This window comes from Manis pentadactyla, chromosome 8 (genome assembly GCF_030020395.1).
Source record: "Manis pentadactyla isolate mManPen7 chromosome 8, mManPen7.hap1, whole genome shotgun sequence".
Lineage (NCBI taxonomy): Eukaryota > Metazoa > Chordata > Mammalia > Pholidota > Manidae > Manis > Manis pentadactyla.
In genome coordinates this window covers 12,875,308-12,900,695 of record NC_080026.1, presented here as the reverse complement: position 1 = coordinate 12,900,695, position 25,388 = coordinate 12,875,308, and the positions used below count along the sequence as shown (strand labels likewise).

General features: G+C 37.9%; 1 protein-coding gene across 4 annotated transcripts in view; it reads right to left on the bottom strand.

Annotated features, from left to right (window-relative positions):
* The window catches only part of ITGB6 (integrin subunit beta 6), a 114,997-nt gene that overhangs the window by 46,274 nt on the left and 43,335 nt on the right, over nt 1-25,388 (bottom strand). For 2 of the 4 annotated variants that reach the window (XM_036884251.2, XM_057505500.1), the window contains 8 exons: nt 25,043-25,272; nt 24,857-24,932; nt 24,043-24,122; nt 21,310-21,514; nt 20,449-20,695; nt 8,333-8,498; nt 4,575-4,736; nt 2,887-2,982 (listed from right to left, as the gene is read on the bottom strand). In XM_036884251.2, the coding sequence (XP_036740146.2) occupies nt 2,887-2,982; nt 4,575-4,736; nt 8,333-8,498; nt 20,449-20,695; nt 21,310-21,514; nt 24,043-24,122; nt 24,857-24,917 (1,017 nt within the window). In that variant the 5' untranslated portion in view covers nt 24,918-24,932; nt 25,043-25,272. Of the gene's footprint in view, nt 1-2,886; nt 2,983-4,574; nt 4,737-8,332; nt 8,499-20,448; nt 20,696-21,309; nt 21,515-24,042; nt 24,123-24,856; nt 24,933-25,042; nt 25,273-25,388 lie in introns of those variants that run through there. The other 2 variants (XM_057505501.1, XM_036884254.2) reach the window with 2 other exon arrangements.

Here is a 25,388-nt window from a genome sequence, read left to right as displayed (position 1 = left end):
ACAAAACTCATCTTTTCTAGTCAGATGTAGATATTTTGAAAGTCATAGGACATTTTAAAGTCTTGTAAATAATCCCACATGATTAATAATATGATTTGACAACATAGTTCAGAACACTGATTTAATTGCTTTTATGTCAGTATCTCACTAGGAAGAAAAGACTAGTCAAATTAGACAGTTGGGGGTTAGTAGTCTGATACTATCTTAATGTAAATTAATGGTAAACATTTGACAACAACAGAGGAGATAAACATTTTTTTTAAGCTAGGTAATTGAATCCTGGCTCAAAATGGTGTTTAGCACTAGAATGTAGTATACTACCTAATGCTTGGTCTATTATCTATCATTATCTTTTGAACCCTCTAATTGGACAAACAGGAAATTATTCATAATAATAAGTTTGTTCAAAATGATGTGTTTGCTGGAGCCTGAGGTGCACACTGCAGTCACAGTAAACTGGAGGCAAAATCGTTTACTTTATCCTTTCCACTGTTCATCTCTGTTGCCACGAAGTGCAGCAACACTACACACCTGTGCTGTCCAAAGCATCCTATGAAAATTCCTGAAAAACAGTCATTTTTCCTGCATCCCACGCATGGGCAACATAAATCTTATTTGCTGCAAGATGGGCTGCCCCTGAACCTGACCCGTTCCTGGTTGGAGTGTGAGCACATAACTATGCCTAACGCAGCGCTGGGGCAAGCATTTAGCCTTCTGGAATTTCCATTAGATCCAACCACTTAGTTGCTTTATTTATCCTCTGGCTGGTTTTATTTTTCAGTGACTCTTTGGTACTGTGTTCCTCCTACCACAGCTACCCAAACATCAGTCTGCATGGGGCTTGTGCACACACAGCGCAACTTCTAAGAGATTTAAATGGAAAGGCAACACAAACCATTATTGGTCTATTTTCAGTTTTCATCGTCAATAAAACAAGAGATCAGCATTTTCATGCTGTGTGAAGCCTTCAGGGAAGTGCAATGTTGCTTTCATTATTTTTAGACCAGGCTGCCTCCTGCCTCCACTAATGCAGATGGAATGATGAGTCCATCAGAATAAAAATAAAATCACCAATGGATCAGAGTCATAGAGTGGGGCTGTGGACCTGATCCGCTGCGTGGCTCCCTGATAATGTCTCTTTGAATTTGGCGAAGCCTGGATGGTAAAGACCACAGACCATGACAGAACATAAATTCGCCTCATAATGAGATTAGTAGGCAGGCAAAATAAATGTCCTGCTGTTGCATTAGAGGCAGGCTCTAATGTCGTGTTTTCCTTGGAAATTATCATTTCCTTTGCAACAGGGGAACCGTGGATGCAACAAGCTTCAGTCCAACAGGTTCTGTTTTGCCACGTAGTTATGTTTCATCTTCTTCTGTCTTGTTAACAGCAGTTTTGAGGAGCCGTATAAATGAGCTGTGAGTCTTGCAGACTATTAGTGAACTGAGTTATGGGAGTCTATGTTCATGAGCATCAACTGTGTTTCTCAGACCCCTTGTCAGAGAAGTTCTGTGGCTCCCCCCCGCCCCCTGCTAACAGGAGCCCTGCTGTGGAGGAGGTGATGTGACCGCAGGGGTCCTCTTACTCTAGCCTTAAGGATCAAAGGCAGAATAGATTCACTATTGTACTGGGGGTATTTAAAAAAAAAATCTTTACTGCAACTCTACTACTTAAAACCACTGGAAGCAAGTATCCCATACTAAAGAGCCTTAAGAAAATGCCCAGATCAGGTGAACCTACTGGTCTCTTGAGTTGAACAAAGGCCTCAAGTATGCAGTTTGATTGCAAGGGACTTCCTTGGTTTTCAGCAGAAGGCAATCTCACCTGGAGCACAATACCCTCCTCTCTTTAAAAATGCACGATAGGATCGCCTCCCGGATCCTTTCTACAGAACGCAGTGCAAGTTCACGGGCTGCACCTTGCTTAGCAGTGAGTGGCATTTAATCAAAGCCTTCTGTGAAATAATCTCAGAGTTCGTGAGCCCTGTAAGTCACCAAGAGAGTTAAGATGTCCTTTCAAAAGGAATGGGAGATCAGACTCCGAATTTAGGAGTATTTAAAGCTTCTGTAAAGAAGACATAGGCAACTTAATGTATGTCTCTTTTCTCTATATTTTCTAGGGCCCAGGCTAGAAACTCCTGACTTCTCTGTGAAACTACTGATTAGGAATAGATCATTTGCTAGCACTCCAAGTCATGGCATTTTGACATATTGTTTTCTTAGGCTGGAAAGAAACCACAGAAATTCTCTGCCTTTGCACATGCCTTTTACCGTTCCTGTGGGCATTTACAAACATCATTCCACTGAGTGGAACAGTTAGTTCCTTTTTGACTGTTGGTTCTTCCATCCAACAACTTGCATGGCAAACCCAGCTACTTTAAGGGAGAAATTAATTTTTGGCCCAATTTAACAAGTTTTTTCCTTCAACTTATCACTTCTCAATAGCTTGAGTTCTGTCTCTCCTTCTATTTTTTTCTATGCCTCTAATTTGGAAGTGTCAGATAATTTAAAGTCAGTTTTTCTCCCATTCTCCTAATTTTCTCTATTAACTCCCTGCTCATCAGATGAAATAGTCCAAGGGAAGAAAGACTAATTTTCTGTTAGGTAAGTGGTCCTATGTTTATCGGCACTTGATTCCAACCTACCTTCACGTTTCCACAACTCTCTGCCTTGTCTCACCTTATCTGTCCACGACTCCCTACTGCACCTCTGTGTTTATAATTCAAATTGAAAACAATAACTGAATCCACTTTGCCAAGTGTCCAGTATATTTGGCACGTGCTAGTGGTTTTCTAATGGCATCCGTGCATTAAACTCACGGAGTTAATGATACAGAGTCATGTCAAGTAATCACCCCAAAGGAGCTTCCCACATCGCACCTGCTCACCTCATACAAATGAACTTGTTCTTGGGTCACAGCAAAGATCAATAATACGTTGTTCTGCACCAGCTTATCAATGAGTTGTCCAATTGTTGGATATTCCTAAAATTAACACATAAATGTTAAGTATCTTTTGAAAAGTACATAAAGAAAGGAATATTCCTTTCAAAGTCTTACTGAATTTGGCATTTCAATGTTTATAGGCATTGTTGTCTATTGCTCTAAGTAAGCAAATGCACAATTAGTATTAGTCACTTAATTGGTTTAATAATTGTTTCCCAAATCTTGCAGATCCAATTAACTCCTAAGAGTCAGTGCCTGTCAATGTGGGGTATGACGCTCTGTCACTCCTAAGGAGATCACTTGAAATTTATTTAAGGACTTGTAATAGAGTGTCATATTTTCAAGGGAAGAGACACATTTCTTCTAAGTGCCACTTGCCAGCAGGCTCAGGTTAGGGAAATGCTGGAGTCGAGGGCGGAGTAGTTAGACTGTGATGGATGTGACTAGAGGGACTCTTGTAGATCTGCCACTCTTTGTGGAATTGAACGAGACAGGATGAGAGCCGGGGAAGGGATAGCCTGCTGGTGGCTGTCCTGCAACCATTCCTATGTCCCTCCAATTTGAGGCTTTCCTGGATGGTTCTTGGGTTCAGTTGTACTGCCTTTTTGATGCTACTAAGTGGTTTTATGGGGTCCTGCAGGTTCTTCGCAGAACAATTGAAAACACATTGTATTTCTGATCCATTGACATGGTCATTTCCAAGTGATAGGAATACTTTAAAATTAAAGAAGTCATTACTTATTAAATTTGAAGATGGCCTTACTTTCCAGGGCTGAAAACATGCAGCACATTTGCCTGTTGTGTGAAGGCAAATGTGGATGACAGACAAAGAGGAGCACCCATTAGAGTCGGACAGACAGACAGGTGCAAACGCACCACCATACAGTGACGGGAGAGGCAACCCCTCTGGGTGAGCGTGAGTGGGAGGGGTGACCGCTTCAGGGCCCAGCGTAGTCGAAAGAGGGCTCTCTGGGAACAGTCATGATGGGGGCAGGGATTTAAAGGATAATTGAAAGTTTCTCAGCAGCCTCGGGGAAGGAAGAGCATTCTAGACAGAGGGAATAACATGTGCACAAGCACGGCAGCCTTACGGTCTGTACAAGGGAAGCAGTGAGATACACAGAGGATCAAACAAGATCATGTACATCAAAAGAGCTCTGAAAATTTTTCCTTGTTTTGTGGAGGTTCAGTATTTCTTTTTTTCCTTTGTCACCAAAAATGTCACCAGCATTTTTTAAATGAAAAAAAAAAAAAAAAGCACCAGCTAAGCAGTACCTGATGAATTGTTTCCCATGGAGCCCCCAGTGCATGAAGCTATGACATTGTGAGGGGCGTGGCTCTGGGACATCAATCCCAGCAACTCCCACGTGACTACTGTTTTGATCTGAGCCCCCCTTTCTGTAGCTGTGATTGAGAACAAACAAGCCGACTGTACTATGGTTTGCCCACCTTGGGCTCTTTGAAAAATTGGGGAGTTTCTGGGGACCGAGAGAGGGCCATCTGTTAATCTCAGATCAGAAAAGGTGCACTGTTTTCACCAAGTGTGGGTTTTTCGTCAGTGTATGCCAGTGGTTGTTGCTTCATTTGCCTCCTTGTAGCCCTGACAACGTGATAGAGTGCAGGTTACCCACCAAGACAGTTGACATGGAATATTCATTCTTGTTGTCCAAATGACAGAGCCCATCGTTAGGAATGACAATGCCTGCCAGTTTGCTGTCCATTCCAAAATGAGAGTCCGCATCACTCACAAAGACCAGGAGATGGAGGGAGTGGTTCCGCCAGCCAATCTTTTCCTGCAGTGGAAGAGAAGCACTAGGATTGTATGGGGTAGAGGCAGGCATTTATTAGAGTGGATCAGTTATGATTGGACACATTCAGATTATTAAAAAATACATTGCTGGTCTATCTGTTTCAGCCTTTTTCATCTACTGTGAGTTGGTCATTTCATGTATTTAAAAACATGAAATTCTGTGGCATTTGCTTTTTCCAGGATAACACTGTCAGGTGATTTATGCTTCAGAAAAAAACAGTTCCATTACAACCAGTTTCCAGTTGATCTTGCTTTTACATAGTTATTTTTACTACCCCACTTTCAACTTACCAGAAAAATGTGGTGAGGGAGAAAGGGAGGTCATAGATGATCTCAAATCTAAGCTGAAGCAAAACTAGTAAGAATGTAATACAAAATGGACTCAAAGTAAGTCTGTTTTGTTAAAATGGCACCCAACATTCAGGCACTTATTTTTCTTTCTACAGGTATCATCTGGAAATGATAAATGTAATGCAAGGATAAGAGCTGCTTATCAAAGTAAGACCCCAAGATCTGGCCAATTAAGGATGGTCTGCTGACTGTCCTAGCAGAGCTCTCCTCTTTAAGTAACATTCGTCCAGGGGCTAGTTGGGCAAAAGTTCACCCTGGCTGCATCATCCCACCTTAAGGAAAGGAAAAGTTTCCTTCCTTCCAGAGTTTCTTGGTCCGCCCACCTTCTAGAAGCTTCAGCCACATCTGTTTGTGATATTTTCCATGAAGAGCTGTCATCTGAATATAGGAATCATTTCCATGGGTATGAGTCTGATTATCAAAGAGGAGCCGCGTCCCCACACTGTTGTAGAGACCGTGTGCCTCCTGACGCCTACTTGGTTTGTTCAAAGCAATAGATACCTAATCATAGGTAGTGGTTTATACTGAGTCATAGCATTTCTACTTTTTCAGTAATTTCTGCTTTTGATTTTGTTCACCGTGATTAATTCAAAAACAAATCACAGGAATACCTCAGAAATATTGTGGCTTGGGTTCCAGACCACTGTAATAAATTAAGTATCACAATAAAGTGAGTCAAATGAGTTTTTGGTTTCTCAGTGCATAGAAAAGTTATGTTTACACTACACTATAGTTTATTAAATGTGTAATAGTATTATGTCTAAAAAATAAAAATTACTTTATTGCTAAAAAACACTAAACATTATCTGAGCTTTCAGCGGGTCATAACCATTTTTCTGGTGGCAGACCTCGCCTGGATGTCGATGGCTACCGGCTGACCAGGGTGATGGTTGCGGAAGGCTGAGGCGGCTGTGGCAGTTTCTGGAAACAAGGCAGTGAAATCTACCACATTTTGACTTTTACTTTCATGAATGACTTCTCTGTAGCGTGAGATGCTCTTTGATGATATTGTATCCACAACAGAACTTTTTAAAAAATTGGAGTCAATCCTCTCAAACCCTGCTATGGATTTAACAACTAAGTTCATGTAATATTTAAATCCTTTATTGCCATTTCAACAATCTCCACAGTATTTTCACCAGTAGATTCCATCTCAAGTACCGTGTTTTTTGCTCATCCATAAGACGCAACTCCTCGTTCCTTTAACTTTTATCATAAGATTGCAGCAATTCAGTCACATCTTCAGGCTCTACTTGTAATTCTAGTTCTCATGCTCTTCCCACCACTGGAAGTTACTTCCTCCACTTTAGTTTTGAAGCCCTCCAAATCATCCATGAGGACTGGAATAAAGTTTTTCCAAACCCTCTTGATATTGATTTTTGACCTCTTCCCATGAATCACAAATGCTTAACAGCATCTAGAATGGTGGCTCTTTTCCAGAAGGGTTTCAACTGACTTTGCCCAGATCCATCAGAAGAATCACCGTCTATGGCAGCTACAATCTTATGAAATGTTCTTCTTCAATAATAAAACTTGAAGGCCAAACTTACTCTTTGATTCAAGGGCTGCAGATTGGACACTGTTAATAGGCATGAAAACAACATTATTCTCGCTGTTCTCCATCAGAGCTCTTGGGTGACCAGGTGCACTGTCAATGAGCTGTAACATTTTGAGGGAATCTTTTGTTCTGAGCAGTAGGTCTCAATAGTGGGCTTGAAATATTCAGTAAACCACGTTGTAAACTGACATGCTGTCATTCAGGCTTTGTTGTTCCATTTATAGAACACAGGCAGAGTAGATTTTGCATAATTCTTACGGGCCTTAAGATTTTTGGAATGGTCAATGAGCATTGGCTTCAACTTAAAGTCACCAGCTGCACTGGCTCCTAATATGAGAGTAAGTCTGTCCTTTGCAACCAGGCATTGACTTTTTTTCTAGCTATTACAGGCCTGGATGGTATCTTCTTCCAATAGAAGGCTGTTTTGTCTACCTTGAAAATCTGTCGTTTAGTGTAGCCACCTTCATTAATGTCCTGATCTAGATCTTCTGGATAACCTGCTGTAGCTTCTACATCAGCACTTGCTGCTTCTCCTACACTTTTATGTTATACAGGCAACCTCTTTCCTTAAATCTCATGAGTCAATTTCTGCTAGCTTCAAACTTTTCTTCTGCAGTTTCCTCACCTCTCTCAGACTTCATATAATTGCAGATACTAGGGCCTTATTCTGGAGTAGACTTTGGCTTAAGGGAACGTTGTAGTTGGTTTGATCTTCTTTCCAGACTGTTAAAACTTTCTCCATATCAGCAATAAGGCTGTTTCACTTTCTTACCATTCAGATGATCAATGGAGTAATACTTTTAATTTCCTTCAAGAACTCTACTTTTGCATTCACAACTTGACTGTTTGGTGTAAGGGACCTAGCATTCAGCAAAATATCTCAGCTTTCAACATACCTTCTTCACTAGGATTAATACTTTCTTGCTTTTGATTTGAAGTGAGAGACATATAACTCTCCCTTCCATTTGAACACTTAGAGGCCTTTGTGGGGCTATTAACTAGCCTAGTTTCAATACTGTTGCATCTCAAGGAATAGAGAGGCCCAAGAAGAGGGAGAGAGATGGGGAATGGCTGGCCAGTGGGGCAATCAGAACACATACATTTATTAAGTTTGATTTCTTATATGGGAGAGGTTTGTGGTACCCCCAAAACAATTAGGATAGTAAAATCAAATTGGATCACTAATCACAGATTGCCATAACAAATAATGAAAAATTTTGAAATATTTTGTGAATTATCAAGATGTGACACAGTCGTGAACTGAGTAAATGGGGTTGGGAAAATGTCACCAAGAGACTTGCTTTAACTAGGGTTGACATAAACCTTCAATTTGTTAAAAAAAACTTCAATATCTGCAAAGCACAATAAAGTACAATAAAACAAGGTACACCTATGATCTGATCTTGATTCTCTAAAACTAATCATAATTATTGTTTTAACCAATGTTTCTTAGCACGACTACAATTTTATTAGATCATTTAAATATTAGGTATAAAAAAAAGTTCCCGTTTCAACAAGATTAAATTAAAAATATTACAAAAGGTTTCTTTAACATATTGAATATAGAAATATGGTGATTAAACAAAAGATAAAGTTGGCTAAGATTTTAGTATGTTAATAAGAGATGAAATTTGTGTTAATAGAGTGAAACACTACTCCTCTCAACATACCTTACACACAGCAGCTTGCATAATTGCATCAAATCCACCTTCTGGTGTGTCGATATTAGCAGAAATTTTCTGATTCTTCACAATTTCATTGAATTTTTCCGCATCATTTGTCAATGGCAAAATGTGCTTGAATCCAAAAGTAGGTAAGCAGAAGTATGGAATACTACTGCAAAAGTAAGATGTGAAAATATTCTTCATGAAATATGATACAACACAAAATAGATCTAATAGCCTAGAAACTTCATCTTAAGTGAAGATGAATTTTTCTAAAGGGCCTGACTCTGTAATTTGGCTGAGTCTTACTGTTAAGGCTCTTTCATCATTTTCCACCTACCCCTTCCAAATTGACCATATTAGTAACTAACACTTAGAACTCACTGTTTGTCTTACACTGGCTCAAGCTCAGATAACAGTTAATCATGTGATCAAATTCCCCACTCCTCCATGTATGTGTGTGATCACTACCTTCTATTGTCTCTCAACCAAAATCCACTATTAAATGTACATGATGATAACAATTCCTTTGTATTCTGATAGCTTAAGCTGTCAAGTATGAGTCACTCTGTAGCAAGATTGAGAGAGGAACCTGTCTTTTCCTTCTCAGCTCCCTCAAGTCCTATCTGCCAAGAAGAAAAATCATAGTAGCACAGATGACATGATATTATACATAGAAAACCCTAAAGAATTCACCAAAAAACTACTAGAACTAATAACTAAATTCAGCAAAGTTGCAGGATACAAAATTAATAAACAGAAATCTATTGCATTCCTATATACTAACAATGAACTAGCAGAAAGACAAATCAGGAAAATAACTCTATTTACAATTGCATCAAAAAGAATAAAATACCTAGGAATAAGCCTAACCAAGGAGATGAAATCCTATACTTTGAAAATTACAAGACATTCACGAGATAAATTAAAGAAGACACCAAAAAAATGAAATCTATACCATGCTCATGGATAGGAAGAATTAATATTGTCAAAATGGCCACCCTTCCCAAAGAAATTTACAGAGTGAATGCAATCCCTATCAAAATACCAAAAACATTCTTCAATAACCTAGAACAGAAAGTTCTAAAATTCATACGGAATCACAAAACAACCCAAAATAGCCAAAGCAACCCTGAGAAAGAAGAACAAAGCTGGGGGAATTGTGCTCCCTATTCAAGCTCTACTACAAAGCTACAGTAATCAAAACAATTTGGTACTGGCACAAGAACAGACCCATAGATCAATGGAACAGATTAGAGAGCCCAGATGCAAATCCACACATCTATGGTCAATTAATATATAATAAAGGAGCCATGAATATACAATGGGGAAAAGACAATCTCTTTGACAACTGGTGTTGGCAAAACTGGACAGCTATATGCAAGAAAATGAAACTGGATTATTGTCTAAATAAACTTGAAATAGATCAAAGACCTGAATGTAAGGCATGAAACCATAAAACTCTTCAAAGAAACAGGCAATAATCTCTTGAATGTAAGCATGAGAATTTTTTTCCTGAGCACATCTCCTCAGGCAAGGGAAACAAAAGCAAAAATGAACAAGTAAGACTACATCAAACTAAAAAGCTTCTGTACAGCAAAGGACAACATCAGCAGAACAAAAATGCATTCTACAGTATGGGAGAATATATTTGTAAACTACTCATCTGATAAGGGGCAGGGGCTAACACACAAAATATATAAAGAAGTCATACACCTCAACACCCAAAAAACAAATAACCCCATCAAAAAATGGGCAGAGGACCTGAGCAGACATTTCTGCAAAGAAGAAATACAGATGGCCAGCAGGCACATGAAAAGATGCTCCATATCACTAATCACAGTCTATTCAGGCATAGTAGCAATGGGCTGTAGAAGCAAGACTCCTACTATGATTTTTTAAAATTATCAAATGTACATTACAGTGGTTCAACAGTCCCCCCAAATCCTCTGCACCCCTATCCACTCCCCTCCCCTTTGGTAACCAGTAGTCACTTCTCAGTGTCTATGAATAGATTGGTGTGGATCAGCCTAGAACTAAAACCACCACTTAAATCCATTAACATATGAGCAAAATGCCATGTTAGGATGAGATCTGCTCCAAAGATATTGCAACTGAGCAGAAGAGTTGATCAGGAATTCAGCCACTTCTTATTCTGAAAGCCAGTTAGTATTTGTGTATGAGACAAGTACAGAGCAGCAACAAACTTGAGTCCCTTGAAACACACATTCCCAGATGAGGTCAAACAAGGCTCTGCCTTCTTGCTTGAGCTCTCAGACTGTAAACAAGTGTCCTTTTCATGGCCCATATGGTTCCATGTTCTTTAATTCTTGTGCTTTTTGTTGGTGATTTTGCTGTTTAGAACGACCCCCACGTGTAGTGCTGAAGCGCTATGTTCCTAAGAGCAAGAAGGCCATGATGTGCCTTACAGGGGAAATATGAGTTAGATAAGCTTTGTTCTGGCATGAATTATGGTGCTGTTGGCTGTGAGTTCAATATTAATGAATCAACAGTATACATTAACTAAGGTGTCCTTAAACAGAAATGTGCAGAAAACAAGGTTATATATTGATCCATTGGTGAAAAGTGACCAGAGACTCACAGGAACCTAACCCTGTGTTTCCTCTAGGAGCACCAGTTCAGTATTGGTTAATTCAGTGTTTGAGGAGATTTTATAGAACAAGACTCCTGTGAATGGCAAAAATCAGCTCTACAAACCAGAATGACTATGGATTCATTCACACTGATAAATGGAACACTACTAGGATCAGAATGCTGGTGTCTGAAAACGTAGTCATTTTCCTCCTGTCAGTAAACTTTCATGGAAGGTTAAAATCTGATGTTCCTCAGGCTTCAGAACAAGGAGAGTTAGAAGACCCCAGTATTGAATGGTACAGTGTGAGATGTCCCAAGGTGGCCATCGCCAGAAAAATGTTCTTGGTCACACCTGGCTCCTCCCCAGTCTGTGGTTAGTTTCTTCCACTAACAGAAGTTTGGGAAGCTCTTGCAGCCAACAGGACTGGGGACTCTGGAAGTTGCTTGACGAAGGTTCTTGGATGGATGTGGCCCTTCTTGCTCTGTGATCTGGTAGGTCAGCATTCAACGACCTACCAGGGCTGTTCATTCTTTCAGCTAGGTCATGACACCTGGTCTGACGGGCCCAGGAGCCAGTTGCTTCTAGAGAATTTTGCATATCTCCTTTCTGATTTATTATATTTAACTTTAACTCTTGGAAGACAATCATACTCTCTTATTTTTAATATCTTGCATCAGCTTTCACTGAAACTGATGTGCTGACCACACATAGTGTCTGCCTGGCAGGATTGTTGTAAGGCTTGAAAGAGATCAAGTATGCAAGGCACGCAGCACAATGAGTTTTTCAGAGAAAGTAAACATAGCTCTCACTTAACATTAGTGTCATTTCTCACATAAATCACTTCACAGAGTCTAGCACAGACCTGAGGATAGATATGGATGTACCTAAGGATATCTCTAGAATCATGTTGTTTCCTGATTAAAATAATAATGCATGTTCATTGAAGAAAAATAAAGATTTTATATAAAGACTGGAAAGAAGAATATGAAAACACAAATTTTAATAGTAATGAGAGGTATAATAGTTCATTTGATCATGCCTCCATTACTGTAATTCTATTTCATAAATCTTTGTGTAAATAATGTAGTGATCTTTCTATATACATCTTTGCAAATATGCTAGATCTTTGCTTAGAATTGATTCTTTGAATTGCTAGGTAACCCTTTGATCCATATTAGCAAACACCTTTCCAAAATGTTTGTGACAATTGCATCATTAAAAAAAATAACAGAAACAATTGTACCAGTTTATTAGTTAAAAAGAGGATTTAATTTTTAATTTCCATTTTCCCTATATTGTATTTCTTCTTTTGTCAATTGCCAGCTTGTATTCTGTACTCATTTTCTTTTGGGGATTTTTTTTGCTCTTAACTTAATTTTAAGAACTCTTATCTTTTAAGAATATTAACTTTTGTCTTTGTAGTTTGTCTTTTAATAAAACATTTGTTTATGATATATTTGGCTATGAACCTTAAAACTTTTTATGTAGTCAGGTTTTTTCCTACCTTCAAATAATGAGATGTATTTTAAAGAGTTATATGAGGAAGAGATCTAATTTGTTTAATAGTTACCCTATTAAATGACAACAATTTAGCAATTTGTTCTAATTGCTCATGTAGTATTTGAAGTAGTGGAAGGGTGGAAGGAAATGAATTAGATTTACATTAGTTTAGAATAAAAATACTGAGACTGTGTAGTTGTCTGTCCTTGGATGAGGTATGAACACTACTGTGCCTCAGTATCCTCACTTGTACAATGAAAATGGTAGTACCTCCTGTGCAAGGTTCTTGTGAGGATTACATGAGATAAAAAGTATGTAACCAGATGAGGTATTGAGGTATACTACTGTCCCTGGGACCTACTACTCTTAGCAGCTCTTAGTTTTATCTTTCATGCAGGGCTGTTGGTTGACACTGTACCAAAATGGCATTTGAACATCTTCTGAAACCAAAGAACTAGCATTCCTATCTTTTTGTAGGAAATGTGCATCTTTGTTGGCCAGAATTATTTGCTGTGTATTTTACTAGAACTCTATGCTTGTGGAAAGTGGAATGAAATTTCAATCTTTTTAGATTCATGTGCAGGGAGGCCAATGTAGCTCAGCAAAGCAGAATGTCAGAGCTGGGTCATGGCAGGAAATTTGGGTGGAGACTGGCCCTGATTTGGTCAGAGTTCTTCCTCTAACAAATGCTCATGTTTGGTTGTTATTTTCTTAGCATAGCAATTGAAAGAAATATATACTTATCACCAAATAACTTGATTTTGAGTACCTAGACAACAACAGCTTTGCATTTAAAATGCAGGATAATTATGAAACACAGTTTAAAATGTACTATTTATATTTTTGTTAACATTTAAAATAGATATTCATAAAAATAAGACTATAATAAAATATATCAAAAAGTTAATGCCACCTTTTTTGAATGGGATTAGAAATGACTTCCGTTTTCTTCTTTTTATTTCTGTTCTCACATGAGCTTGTTATCACCTCTGCAATAAGAGACTATATTGTTTACCCATATATGTTTATGTGTGTGCACAAGTAGGAAATCTAAGCATGCCATGCGCCAGTTTCCTCCTTTGCAAAACTACAATGAATTCTTCACTTTGGTGTCAAATTCAAAAACAAAACCAAACGAAAAACAGCATAGCATATATGGAATAAGATTTAAAAAGAAATCTCCCAAAATGTTTTATAGAGGGAGAAAATTTGACCTTCGCCCTATGAAATATTTTAATTGCACATTACAACTCATTTGCAAATATAAACATGGGTAAAGTATGTTCTTTGTTGCTCTATTTTAGACAACAGCAGGGAAACTTCTTTCAAAACTGTAAACTACTTCAGCATTCTTATATGGTGAACTAAATTTTTAGTGACCCTCCATTCAATGAAGATAAAGAAAGTAGGTTACTCCAAAGAGCAATAGAGATTAGATTTAAAAAGAGGGTTTGAAAGTGGATGCACAGGCTCACAGAGATCCCTGACATCTTTTCAGAGAGTCCTTAAGGTCAATCTCTGTTCAGAATAATAAAAGATATTATTTGTGTTTTTCATTGTGTTGACATTTGCCCTGATGATGCAAAAGCAGTGGTGAGTAAAACTTGCTGGTGCTTTAGCATAGATCAAGGCAGTGGCATGACACTAATAGTCCTTATACTTTTTACCAGCAAGCATTTACCATAATAATTTTTTAAAACTTGCTAGTTTCACTTGAATGTCCTTGATGAGGTAGTGAAAGTTATTAATTTTATTGTTTATACCTTCACATACATGTTTTTTTAAAATCATTTCTGTGTGGCCATGTGAGTTTCTGCTGCACACCCAAGTATAATGTTATAGTGGAAAAGAACTTTTGTGATTGTTTGAGCTAACTGTCCTCTTTTTTATAAAACATCACTTTTACCTGAAAGAATGCTTGAAAAACTATTATCCCAACTTGGGCATTTGGCAGACAAGTTCTTAAAAATGAAGAAAGCAAGCCTGTCACTTCAAAGAGAGCAACTGTCAGTATTTGTTGCCAGTGGTAGAATTCTAGGTAACTAGAAAATTAGAATTGCAGAAAGCTTTAATCTGCCATTTATGAGATGAATAGCTCTCAATGCTTCAAGACTTATGTGATGAGATTTATGGTGATATTAACAAATGTAACTTTTTGATATTATACCATAAAATTTGGAAGATGTACGTAATTCAGGGAAATAATATTTTCCAAACAGCCAAAGAATTATATTACAAAATCACACACATGGGCTAAAAGAGTCATTCAAAGTATAAGACAGAGCAATAGCTTTTAATGTAACAATATGAAATGTTAAATTATATTGTTTCAGATTCCACATTGAAAGTAAATTAGACCTCTTGTCTGGTTTGAATGTAATATCATAGAAGAATGTCCACCATAATTGAAAAAAGCTATTAAATGTGTCTCCTTTTCCAATTATATATGAGGTTTGACTTTCTTCATGGAATTCAACCAAAACAAACTATTGCATCAGATTAAATGCAGAAGCAGATATGAGAATCTGGTTGACTTCTATTAAGCCAGTTTTTAAGAGATTTTTAAAAATGTAAAACAGTGACCTCTTCTTGCTAATATGTTTTGTTTTGGAAAATATGACTATTTTTCATAAAGATGCATTATTATAATATGTAGTGTTTCTTATAGTAATTGTTAAAATGAATCAATAAGTAATTATTCTTAAATTTTTTCAGTTTTTCTTTCTAATATGGTGAATACTGATAGATACCCACATAAATTAAAGGTCTTTGGTATCTTACTTTTTAAGAGTGTGAGTCCTGAGATCTAAAAGTTTGAGGACCACTCAATTAAAATAACAAGAGATACTAAGTATTTATGAGAGGAAGAAAATTAATACTTGTTTTGAATGTTCGTTATGTTCTGAGTTCATTCAGTTCTCACAAGCACTTTAGGAGGTGAATATTATTATCCCTATTTATAGGTGAACAGAGTAAGCTGCTTGTCCAAGGTTATGATTTAAACCCAGGTCTGAAAAACTCCATGCCCTGTCCTCTTACCTCTTACTGCCTTCCTACTAAAGAACATTTTATTCCATAATTTTAAGGTTTGAATTGATCAAAGGATTGATTCTTGTGTTTGGTGTTTGAATTCTTGGTGTGAATTTGTGTATGGGGTGTTATCTGGACAGACAGACAGAGAATTAAGGATATAATGGGAAACCAGAAAAAACTTACTAATAACTTTAATGGAAAATTTGCCAATAAGAATAAAAGCCACATCTTTAGAAAATAGGAAAATAGTTACCTTTCTAGAGATCAAATATGTGATCCTCCTTTGGGTCCCCTTTCACCACATCGTGTACAGCAATCTGGTCTCTCCTTAACTTCATTCTATTGGTGTTGAGAGCAGCTACGATTTATTGAGAACTTCTGGATCAAGCCCAGGATGAAATACTTGCATTCATCGTCTCACCCGATCCTTACAACCACTCTGTGTGATTGGCATTGTTATTCCAAATTGAAGCTCTAAGAGGTGAACTGATTCACCTAAGGGTGACATTATGTGTGAGTAGATGAATCCATGCTACACTGTGTGTCTGCTGCCCAAAGAATTTCAGCTTTGTGAGGGCTGGGCCCAGGTCTTTTTCTTGCAGATATCTCCATGCCTAGCACAATGCTTAGTACATAGTTGGAGCTCAGTAAGCTTTTGCTGAGCGAGTGAATGAATGAATGCTTGAATGAAATACAGTCAGAGCTATAGAAAGCCAAACTCCTTTCATTTTCTAGACACCTGATTAAGGACGGGGTCTTACTGTTAGATGCTGGGCTGCAGTCTTAGCTGGGCCACCTAAGTTTGTTAATTTTAATTGTTTTCTCTGGTAACTTTCCATAGTCATTGTTTCCTATAGTCATTATTGTGCTTCATGTTACAACATCTTATCTGGTCTGTGACAGAAAGGATTTTAAACAAACCCCCCTGGGGCAGAAGTTGCACGTTGTAATCCTAGATGGAAATGTTCTATGAGCCTCTGCTGAAGCTTGTTGCAGGAGGAAGACACAAAACATACCAAAGATCCAAATACAGATTTTAGTCAGGTACAACATTCTCTGGCCAGAAGTATTAAAAATGCTTTTATGTTAAAAAGTTAGGAGGCTGTTAGCATGGAGCCTATTTCCCCTTACAAGTGAATCAAACAATTGATAACAATAATCATACCTTAAATTAATTATGCAACATTTTTCAGGATACAAATCATTATACCTCTCCAGAAATCCATTTGTTCAGTGTTGCAAGAACTACTAAATGCCACTAAGTATCTGTTCTTTCTTTCTCCCCTACTAACAGAATCCTGATTTTATTTGGAGTGGCAATGTGCTTCCTTTGCAGCTAGCTATGGCCATGCACCTAAGTCCTGGCCAGTAAGATGCAAGTATAAATTGTTACATAAAATTTCTGATAAAACTCCTAAGGTGAGGAAATAAAATTCAACATCCATTTATAACTTTTTAAAAATATCTTACCAAACAAGGAATAGAAGGGAACTTATTCAATCTAACAAAAGAAATTCACAAATCCACCAACTAATGATATACTTAATGGTTGAAACTATATTCTTAACATCACAAGCAAGAAAAATGCTCTCTCTCTCCCCATTTCTATTTAAAATTGTACCAGAGATTATAGCCAGCACAATAAGGCAAGAAAAAGAGAGAAAAGGCAAAAATATTGGAAAAGAAGAAGTTGTTATTCACAGATGACATAACCAAGTACACAGAAATTACTAAGGAATCTACAAAAAAATCAGACTAGAGCTAATCAGAAATTTTATCAAGGTAACAAGATACAAAGTGAATATGCAAAATTAATTTCATTTCTGCATGTTATCAACAATTAGAAAATGAAAATGTAAAAAATACTATTAACAACAGCATTTTAAAAGACCCTAAGTATAAATCAAATAAAGGATGAATAGTCTGTCTACCATGAAAATGACAAAACATTGCTGAAAGAAAGAAGACAAAATCTAAATAAATAGAAATATATTTCATGGGCAATGATTGGTAGATTCAACATTTATAAGATGGCTATTCTTTCCAGATCAACCTATGGTTTCAATGCAATTCTAATCAAATTATCAGCATATTTTTTGAAGAAATTGATAAGCCAATTCTAAAATTTCTTTGGAAGTGCAAAGAATTTGGATAGCCAAAAACAAAAGAAAGTTGGAGGAACTTACACTCCCAATTTCAAGACTTTTTATAAAGCTACAGTAATTAAGACTGTAAGCTTTATATTCAATGGATCAATGGAACAGAATAGAGTGTCTATAATTAGACTCACACTTACATAGTCAATTGCTTTTTAACAAAGTCATTGAGGTAATTCAATGGGGAAGGGAAAAGCTTGCTTAACAAATAGTGCTGGAAGAATTGGATAGTTGCATGAAGACAGAAAATGAACTTTTTTCCAAATTCCAAATACAAAAACTAATTTGAGGTCATAGACGTAAATGTAAGGACTTCGACTATAAAGCTTATAGAAGAAAACTTGGGGGAATATTTGTGACATTAGGATCAACAAAAATTTCTTAGGACAAAAAAATACACTAGGCACAAATTAAAAATTGATAAATTGGCCTTCATCAAAATTAAAAACTTTTGCTTGGCCAAAGACATTGCTAGAAAAATAAAAATAAAATCCATAGATTTTATTTGGGAGAAATAATTGCAAACATATATTTGACACAGAACTTTCATCCAGAAAATACAAAGAGCTGATACAATACAATAGTAAGAAGAAAGCCGAATTTTAAGAAGAAAGCCCAATTTTTAAAAATGGGCAAAATATTGGAAAAGATACTTCATGAAATAAGATATGAGCATGGCATAAAAACACATGAAAAGATGCTCAACATCTTTTGTCATTAAGAAAAATACAAATGAAAGCTACAGTGAGACACACACCTATGAGAATGGCTAAAATTAAAAAGACTGACAATGCCAAGTGTTAGACAGGATTTGGAATAACTGGAACCCTTTCACATTGATGATGAAAACGCAAAATGGCACGTCTACTTTGGAAAACAATTAGATAGTTTCTTTAAAAATTAAAACTACCCTTATCATACAATTCAGCAATTCCATTTGCAGGCTTCAATCCAAGAAAAATAAAAGCATACACCCACACAAAGATATATGCAAGTGATCATAGCAGAATTTTTCATGATGGTCAAAAAATGGGAAACAACCCAAATGCCCATCAGTGGAAGAATGAATAAACAAAGTACAGTACATCTATCAATGGACTATTACTTAAAACAAACATCAACAAATTGTTGATGAACTCAAAGTCATGGATGAATTTCCAAAACATGTTGAGCAAAAGAAACCAGATACAAAAGGTAAGTACTACATTATTCCACTTACATGAAATCCAAGAAAAGGTAAAACCAATCACACAGAAATCAGAAAGTGGTGGCTTCTGGGGGAGTGGAACTGACTATAATGGGGCATAATGGAACTCTCTGAGGTGATGGAAATGTGCTGCATCATGTTTTAGGCGGTGACTACATTTGATATGTTTGATTGTCAAAACTTAATGAACTGAGCATTTCTGATGTATGCACTTTAGTACACTGCCAATTATAGCTCAACAAAATGAGGTGAGGGGAGTCACACAGTGCCCTTTATTGATCTGCCCCTCTGTCCTCCTTTTCTTCTGCTTGGAATGAAGAAGTGATGTAGCAGCCCAGAAGCTTCCTTGGATCATAAAGATAAAATCCAAGAGCCAATCACAGTACAGCAGGAAGAAGAAGAGACCTGGATCCTTGATGTCTGTGGAGCTGCCATACCAGCCCTGAATTGCCTTTCTTTAGACTTATTTTTTGTGAAAAGGAGAAAAAAAATCTCTCCCTTTCTAAGCCATTATCTCTGACACTTGCAACCAAACACAATTCCTAGGATTTACAATCGGTGTTAAATTCCTTTCATGGTCAAGTTATTTCTGGCTATGTTCAATTCTAGTTGGGAACCCCACTGAAATGTTTTAAAATGATATTATAAAAGCTGTATTTTCTGAAGATTGATGCTGTGGGTGTATATGACATTAAAAGTCAATATATATTTGGGAAGTCATTTCATACACACCAGATTCATAGTAGTAAAGGGCTTTGTTTTGGACCAGCCTACATCTTGGCACAGATTACTGATTAGTCATGTGGCCTTGGGCAAATTATTAGCCTCTTAGAGCCTCTGTTACTTCCTCTTAGTACAGGGATGAAGAAACCTGCTTTGACCTGCTGTTACGAAGTGTGAGTGAGATCATGTATATGAAACCTTCAGCATAAGGTCCGTCAAAGAGCAAATAGTGGGTGTTTTTCAATGAAGAATAATGGATAATTTGATTATGAACATGTTATGACTGTACAGGCAAGCCATCACAAGCACCACTTGCCCTTGACCATCACCTGGGTAGTACGTGGTTTAAATGGCTAATGATAGCAGATTCTGATGGAGTCACTCCCTAATTTCCAACTGAATTTGATAGAGGTGAAGCTTGCAAATGCCTTCTCCAAGCAAGAAGAGGAATCCAAACTTCCCAGTGTATGTCAGAAGAAGCTGCAAAAAATGTTTTTCTTGTAGAAGAAGAGATTGTAATGGAGAAACTCTGAAAAAGTGTGCGTCACTGTCGAATAGCCCCAGAAAGTGGTGGTCATTGAGGACAGAAGGTCTCTGAAGGGCTGTGGATGGTCCAAGCCCATGGGAACTTGGTCCCCCTGTCTGCAGAACACAAAGCCAAGTGTGCCACATCCTGACCTACACAGAGAAACGGATCCTGCAGATGTTGCAAGGACTCAAACTAGGATCACATGTTAAGATAACGTCACCTCAGTTCTGAACAAGCCAGGCAACAGAGAGCTGCTGAGCTCCAACCAGATAGGCAGGAAATACCAGGGAGTTAGCAAGCTATTGCCAACTGCAGCTCAGAATGACTATCTCTCCAGAAAACTCAGTGTCCAAAGATGCCAGAGAATCGTTTACTTACCTGCAAGGGTTGGCAATTTCTTCCGGTGTTGTTTTCATAAAAGGGGAGACAGGTTTTTCAACAAAAGAGCCGAAGCCCAGTCTGAAGTTGCTGGTTAGTTTCGACATCTCCTTGGAAAGCAGGGATCCCAGCTCTTTGATTGTGTTGAGGTCGTCATCCATGGAGGCTGAGAGGTCCATGAGGTAATACAAGTCCACCGGGTAATCCTCCGTCTGGCGAACTTGCACCTGCAGAGTCTGTTCACCGCCTGCAAAGCCCCCACAAGAAAAGCACATTCATACAAACACATCAAGACTTATGTGTGACTAGCCAATAACTGGGATGGCCGTCTGTTTCATGTCAATAAGAACTGACTGGAGACATTTAGGATTTTGTAAACTATGCGATAAAGTTTGTAAATGAATGAGCCCGTGAAAATCTTTCCACAGTGAGTTTAGAGCTACCGAAGGAGGTTAAAGTTAGGGTATTTTATATCTCCTTGGGAGAAATAGCATCCATTTAGATGGAAGATAAGCTGAATTTTTTGTATGTGGTTTTACAGAAAGAGAACAAAATGAAGGGGAATTTAAAGCTACCTTACAACGCTTGAAGAAATGTGAGGTGAGCCTTAACATTTGAGTAGTTTAAATGGTCGCTATTAGGTAAGGCTTTTTTAGTAATACATTTGGAGTGTAAGTGACCAATGTGAATTAAGAAAAGTGTTAGCCAAGCAATTCTCTGTTTCCTTAAGAATGGGAAATCTGAGTCATAATAACCAGTGACATGTGATAAGGTACAGGGTGTAGTAGCGGAATAGGGGTATTATCATATGTGACATTAGGTTTATTATAAGAACCAACGCTCGTGTAAATCATAACATACCTGGTCTCAATTTAAGAGTCAAGCTTTGAGGTGCAATCTGAACAATGTCGGAACTATTGTTCTGTCTGCCTACACTGAGAGGCTTATTTTTAAGTATTTCTACTTGGGAGACAGGGTTTTCGATGAAGGATAGTTGACATCCTTTAGCTAGAAGATTTGCTGAGGTATCACACCTTTCTCCAACTCCAGATGGATGGGTAAAATTCTAAAAAGGAAAAGAAAAAAGACAAATCTGCATTGCTTTACAAGTTAATGTTTTTTACTTGCTTTGCCAGTTAGTCATCTCGCCCTACTCAATGTATCATATCCTGACATGTCTGACGCTGACTGTAGATCTAAAGTTAAATTAGGGCAGAATAACCAGAGAATTCTGCCAGTAAAATTCTGAGTAAAATAGGATTCTCCTTTTAATTATATTCAACTGACTTCACCTAACAACGGTTGTTGTTGGTAAGTGCTCACATCCTTAAAGCTTTTTCTAGGCCATGACCAGATCTTTGCAAACAGTTAGATCATAGAATCAACGTCATCTCTTGACCTTACCTCTTCGGTATGACCTGCAGGTTCATGGAATTCTAGGACTAACCACATGCTCAGTGTGTCTGATATCAAATCCAGTGACAAAAAGAGCCTTTTCTATGTCCACCCAGAGAGCATGGATTGTGACAGATTCCTACCTAGTTCTGTCCTGGTTGAATTCATGGATGCATTATCCTTACATTACGGTGTCACTTCACTAACGTTGACCTCTTGGGGACTTCAAACTCAGTATCTTAAATTATTCCAGTTCAAGGTCTTTAAAAGTTTCTCCAAGACTTGGAGATGGGGAAGGGAAGTGAAAAAGAATATGGTACAGAAGACTGCCCTTCTGTGCGGGACCTCGGAGTTTCCAAGTCCCCTTCTGATCTACCTGGGTAGCAGGAGCCAGTGACGTGAAGGTTTCCAGGCAGAGCTGTGGCCGCTGCAGCCTTGTGGCACTCGGAACAGAGCCAAGAGATAAATACCTGTCTTATCTGAGAGCCGAGGCTGCTCTAGATCTGGGGAGGCTCTAGGCACAGTTGAATGTGAGGCCCAATGACTGTCATACTTGGAGAAAAGCAAACTCATATCGTTTTTCCACATCCCTTAGAATTCTAAACTACACCTGCTTTTTCACCAGCTAGGAAAGTTATATTTCTTCTGCATTTGGTTTTTAAGGATATAATTTGTTATTTATCAACGAGGCTATAGATGTTTGAGGTGCTGCACTATGGGTGGCAGGACTCCGTAACTTCCTGTGATGTATCCAAGGCAAACAGTGGTTTGACAAAACCTCAGAATCCCTCAACACAGCATCACCTAGAGTCACAGTCTTTGTCAAACTCTCAGAGGGGATGTTACATAGGACCTTTTTTTATCTGCTCTAAGGAGAAGCCACATTTATTTTTTGCTCTATTTGCCTCAACTGATATGATTATTTCTACTCTTAGACTGACCTCTTAAAATAATCTGGCCTTAAAATTTGACAATAATTTGGATACCAAGGATTATCCTGATCTGTATATTACAGCATTACTTTATGTAATTAAAGCTCTCAGAAGTAACTTAAGATGCTCTCTTAAATGAATGCTAAAAAAGGCATTTAAATCAAAAGTCTAGAGATGGGCATTAGAGTGATTTTTGTCTGTGGCATGAAGCTAACACTTGTCTTTGTCAGGGAGTCACTGTCAAAAAAAAATGTGGGCTTTTTCTTCTTCATTCTCAAACCTGCTTTCGACACATGAGCTCAAAAAAGCATAACATTCTGTCACACTTTTATTTGTGCCCCATCATTTGGGGCCGTAGTGGCGGAGCAAGCCGGGTTTGTGCTCTGTTGTCTGTGAGGCCTTCCTGCACGAATAACAGATTCAACTTGGAATCTGAGTTTCAACAGTTACAGCCTGGTCCTGAGTAGGGTATCCAGGTTTGTTCCCCTTCGAACATGTTCCTCATGTAAGCACTTGTATGCTTAGCATTTGCATGCTTTGATTTGTAGTTAGGTTCTCCTTACCAGATGCAGTAGAGAGCTGTTTTAAATCCAGAACGAGCTAAGGCAGGTCTTTCTCACCAAGAATCATTGACAGATGGCTCTGTAGTGTCACAGGGCGCAGTGACTTAAGATGTGTATCTCCCCACTCCCTTTCGCTGCTTTTGCATAGTTTGCGGTTCGATCAGATAAGGAATGTCTGTTTCGGGATTTGTCATGGATTGTGGGGCAGAGGCAACAAGCTCATGAAAACGTTCATTTTTAAAGGAATTGTATAATATCTGAACAGTAAAATTTACCCCATACCTACAACACCTCTCTTAGCACTGAGCCGTGGTTCTGAATGGATCTTGGTTCCCAGGTGGAATACAACTCTGATACTGAAGTCAAAATGTGTGTTTAACACTAGAAAATATCATCTCCACGATCTCTGAGCCTTGGCATTTTCCATGTAGCCAGTTGGAAATGGCTTTAAAATAGGAGGAATCAGGCTCAATAAAGGATCCTGAGTTAAGTCTTTTTCGGAAAAATTTGACATTCACTCCCTCCGCACATTGTTTTTAAAAGTAATCCCATGACTGACACTTTGATCTACCAAAGCTTAGATCTTCTGCTATAAGATTCCACTCCTACAACTTCACAGAAAGCAGGACATAGAATGATCTCTGATGGAATGAACGTAAGTGTAACTGCAGTTTTTACACACATGCTGAAGTCACTTGTTTTACCTCCTGAGAGCACCAGGCACACTGAGGGCCAATGAGCAAGCAGTCTTCACAGGTTTCCACACCTCCCAACGCACAGCCACCTATGTTTAAACCCAGCAAGACAAGGAATTCAGCACACTCCGGCCACCAAGTGTACGAGACTTACAGTTCTTAAAGTACTTGAATGAAGCAAAAAATAATGAAGTTTTAGTTTTCAAAGATCAGTCCTCTAAATGTTAGAAATTCATTAAATGTTTGTATTTGTACTACCACATTGACAACATGTATGTTTTATTAGCCCAAAAGGATCATTCTCTTCTTTCTCGTAATATAAAAAAATCTCAATGTTCACAAACCCACGCTTTATCTTTATTATACCCATTCAATGTCATCCCCTTTAATTTTTTTAAGTTATCTGTATCCATTAAAAAATACTTCTCTCTTAAATGTACTATGTTTTTATTTTTAAAATTAATCTTTTCTCTCTCTCAAGATTATTACTCCTAAGTGAAAGACCCTTACAATGAAATAGCTAGAAAAGTTACCAAAAAGGTTGCCCCTAAGGTATTAAGAAGTCCGAGTGTGCAGTAACACTGTTTAATTCTCCTCATCAAAATGCCCGTGCAACCTTTGTATTTATTTACCTTAAGCCTAGAGCATTTGCTGCGCGAACAGCCCTGTCTCTGCCTGTGATTCGTTAAAGTGTTGGCTCAATGGCAGAAGGGCAATTGAACAGATCAAGTAAAAAATGACTTCGGCCCTAGTTTCTGAACCAAATGACAGGTTTGTCAAGCATATGCCAGGAAAGCAGTATATCAGAGAGCTTAGGGCTTACCTTGTGCGCGATCATGCCTTCCCAGAAATAGAAAGCACAGGCAGAGCAGCTCAATCCCCATTCGGTTCAGTTCTCGCTGTGCAGACAGATCAAAAAATGAATTACCTTCAACGTTACAAGACCGAAGCTGGACATTGTTAAAGTCTTTTATTTTTCTTCAAGTATAAAATTGTAAATACTACTTACACTGTTTTGAAAAGAAACTTGAGATGTAAATTAAAAAGTTTTCATTACGACTGAAATGAAAACAGAGGCTACCTGGACAGGTAAAGAAGAAAAGCTGTGTTTAAAAGCAACTTCAGCATGATTTACTTCCTTGTTTTCCTTATAAGGAAGGCAGGTGTACAATCACCAAGAAGGTGGGGAAATTCATTCAGCAGAAATTTTTGTGTAAATTCTATTAGTCTCTCTGTATCCTAGAGAAAGTTAATATCTTTAGTGAAATATTGATCAATGAAATGTCAAAAGAGCAATTGAAATATGACCTAAAGTTGTTTCAAAATAATTTTCATTTAACAACAGTAAATATGAT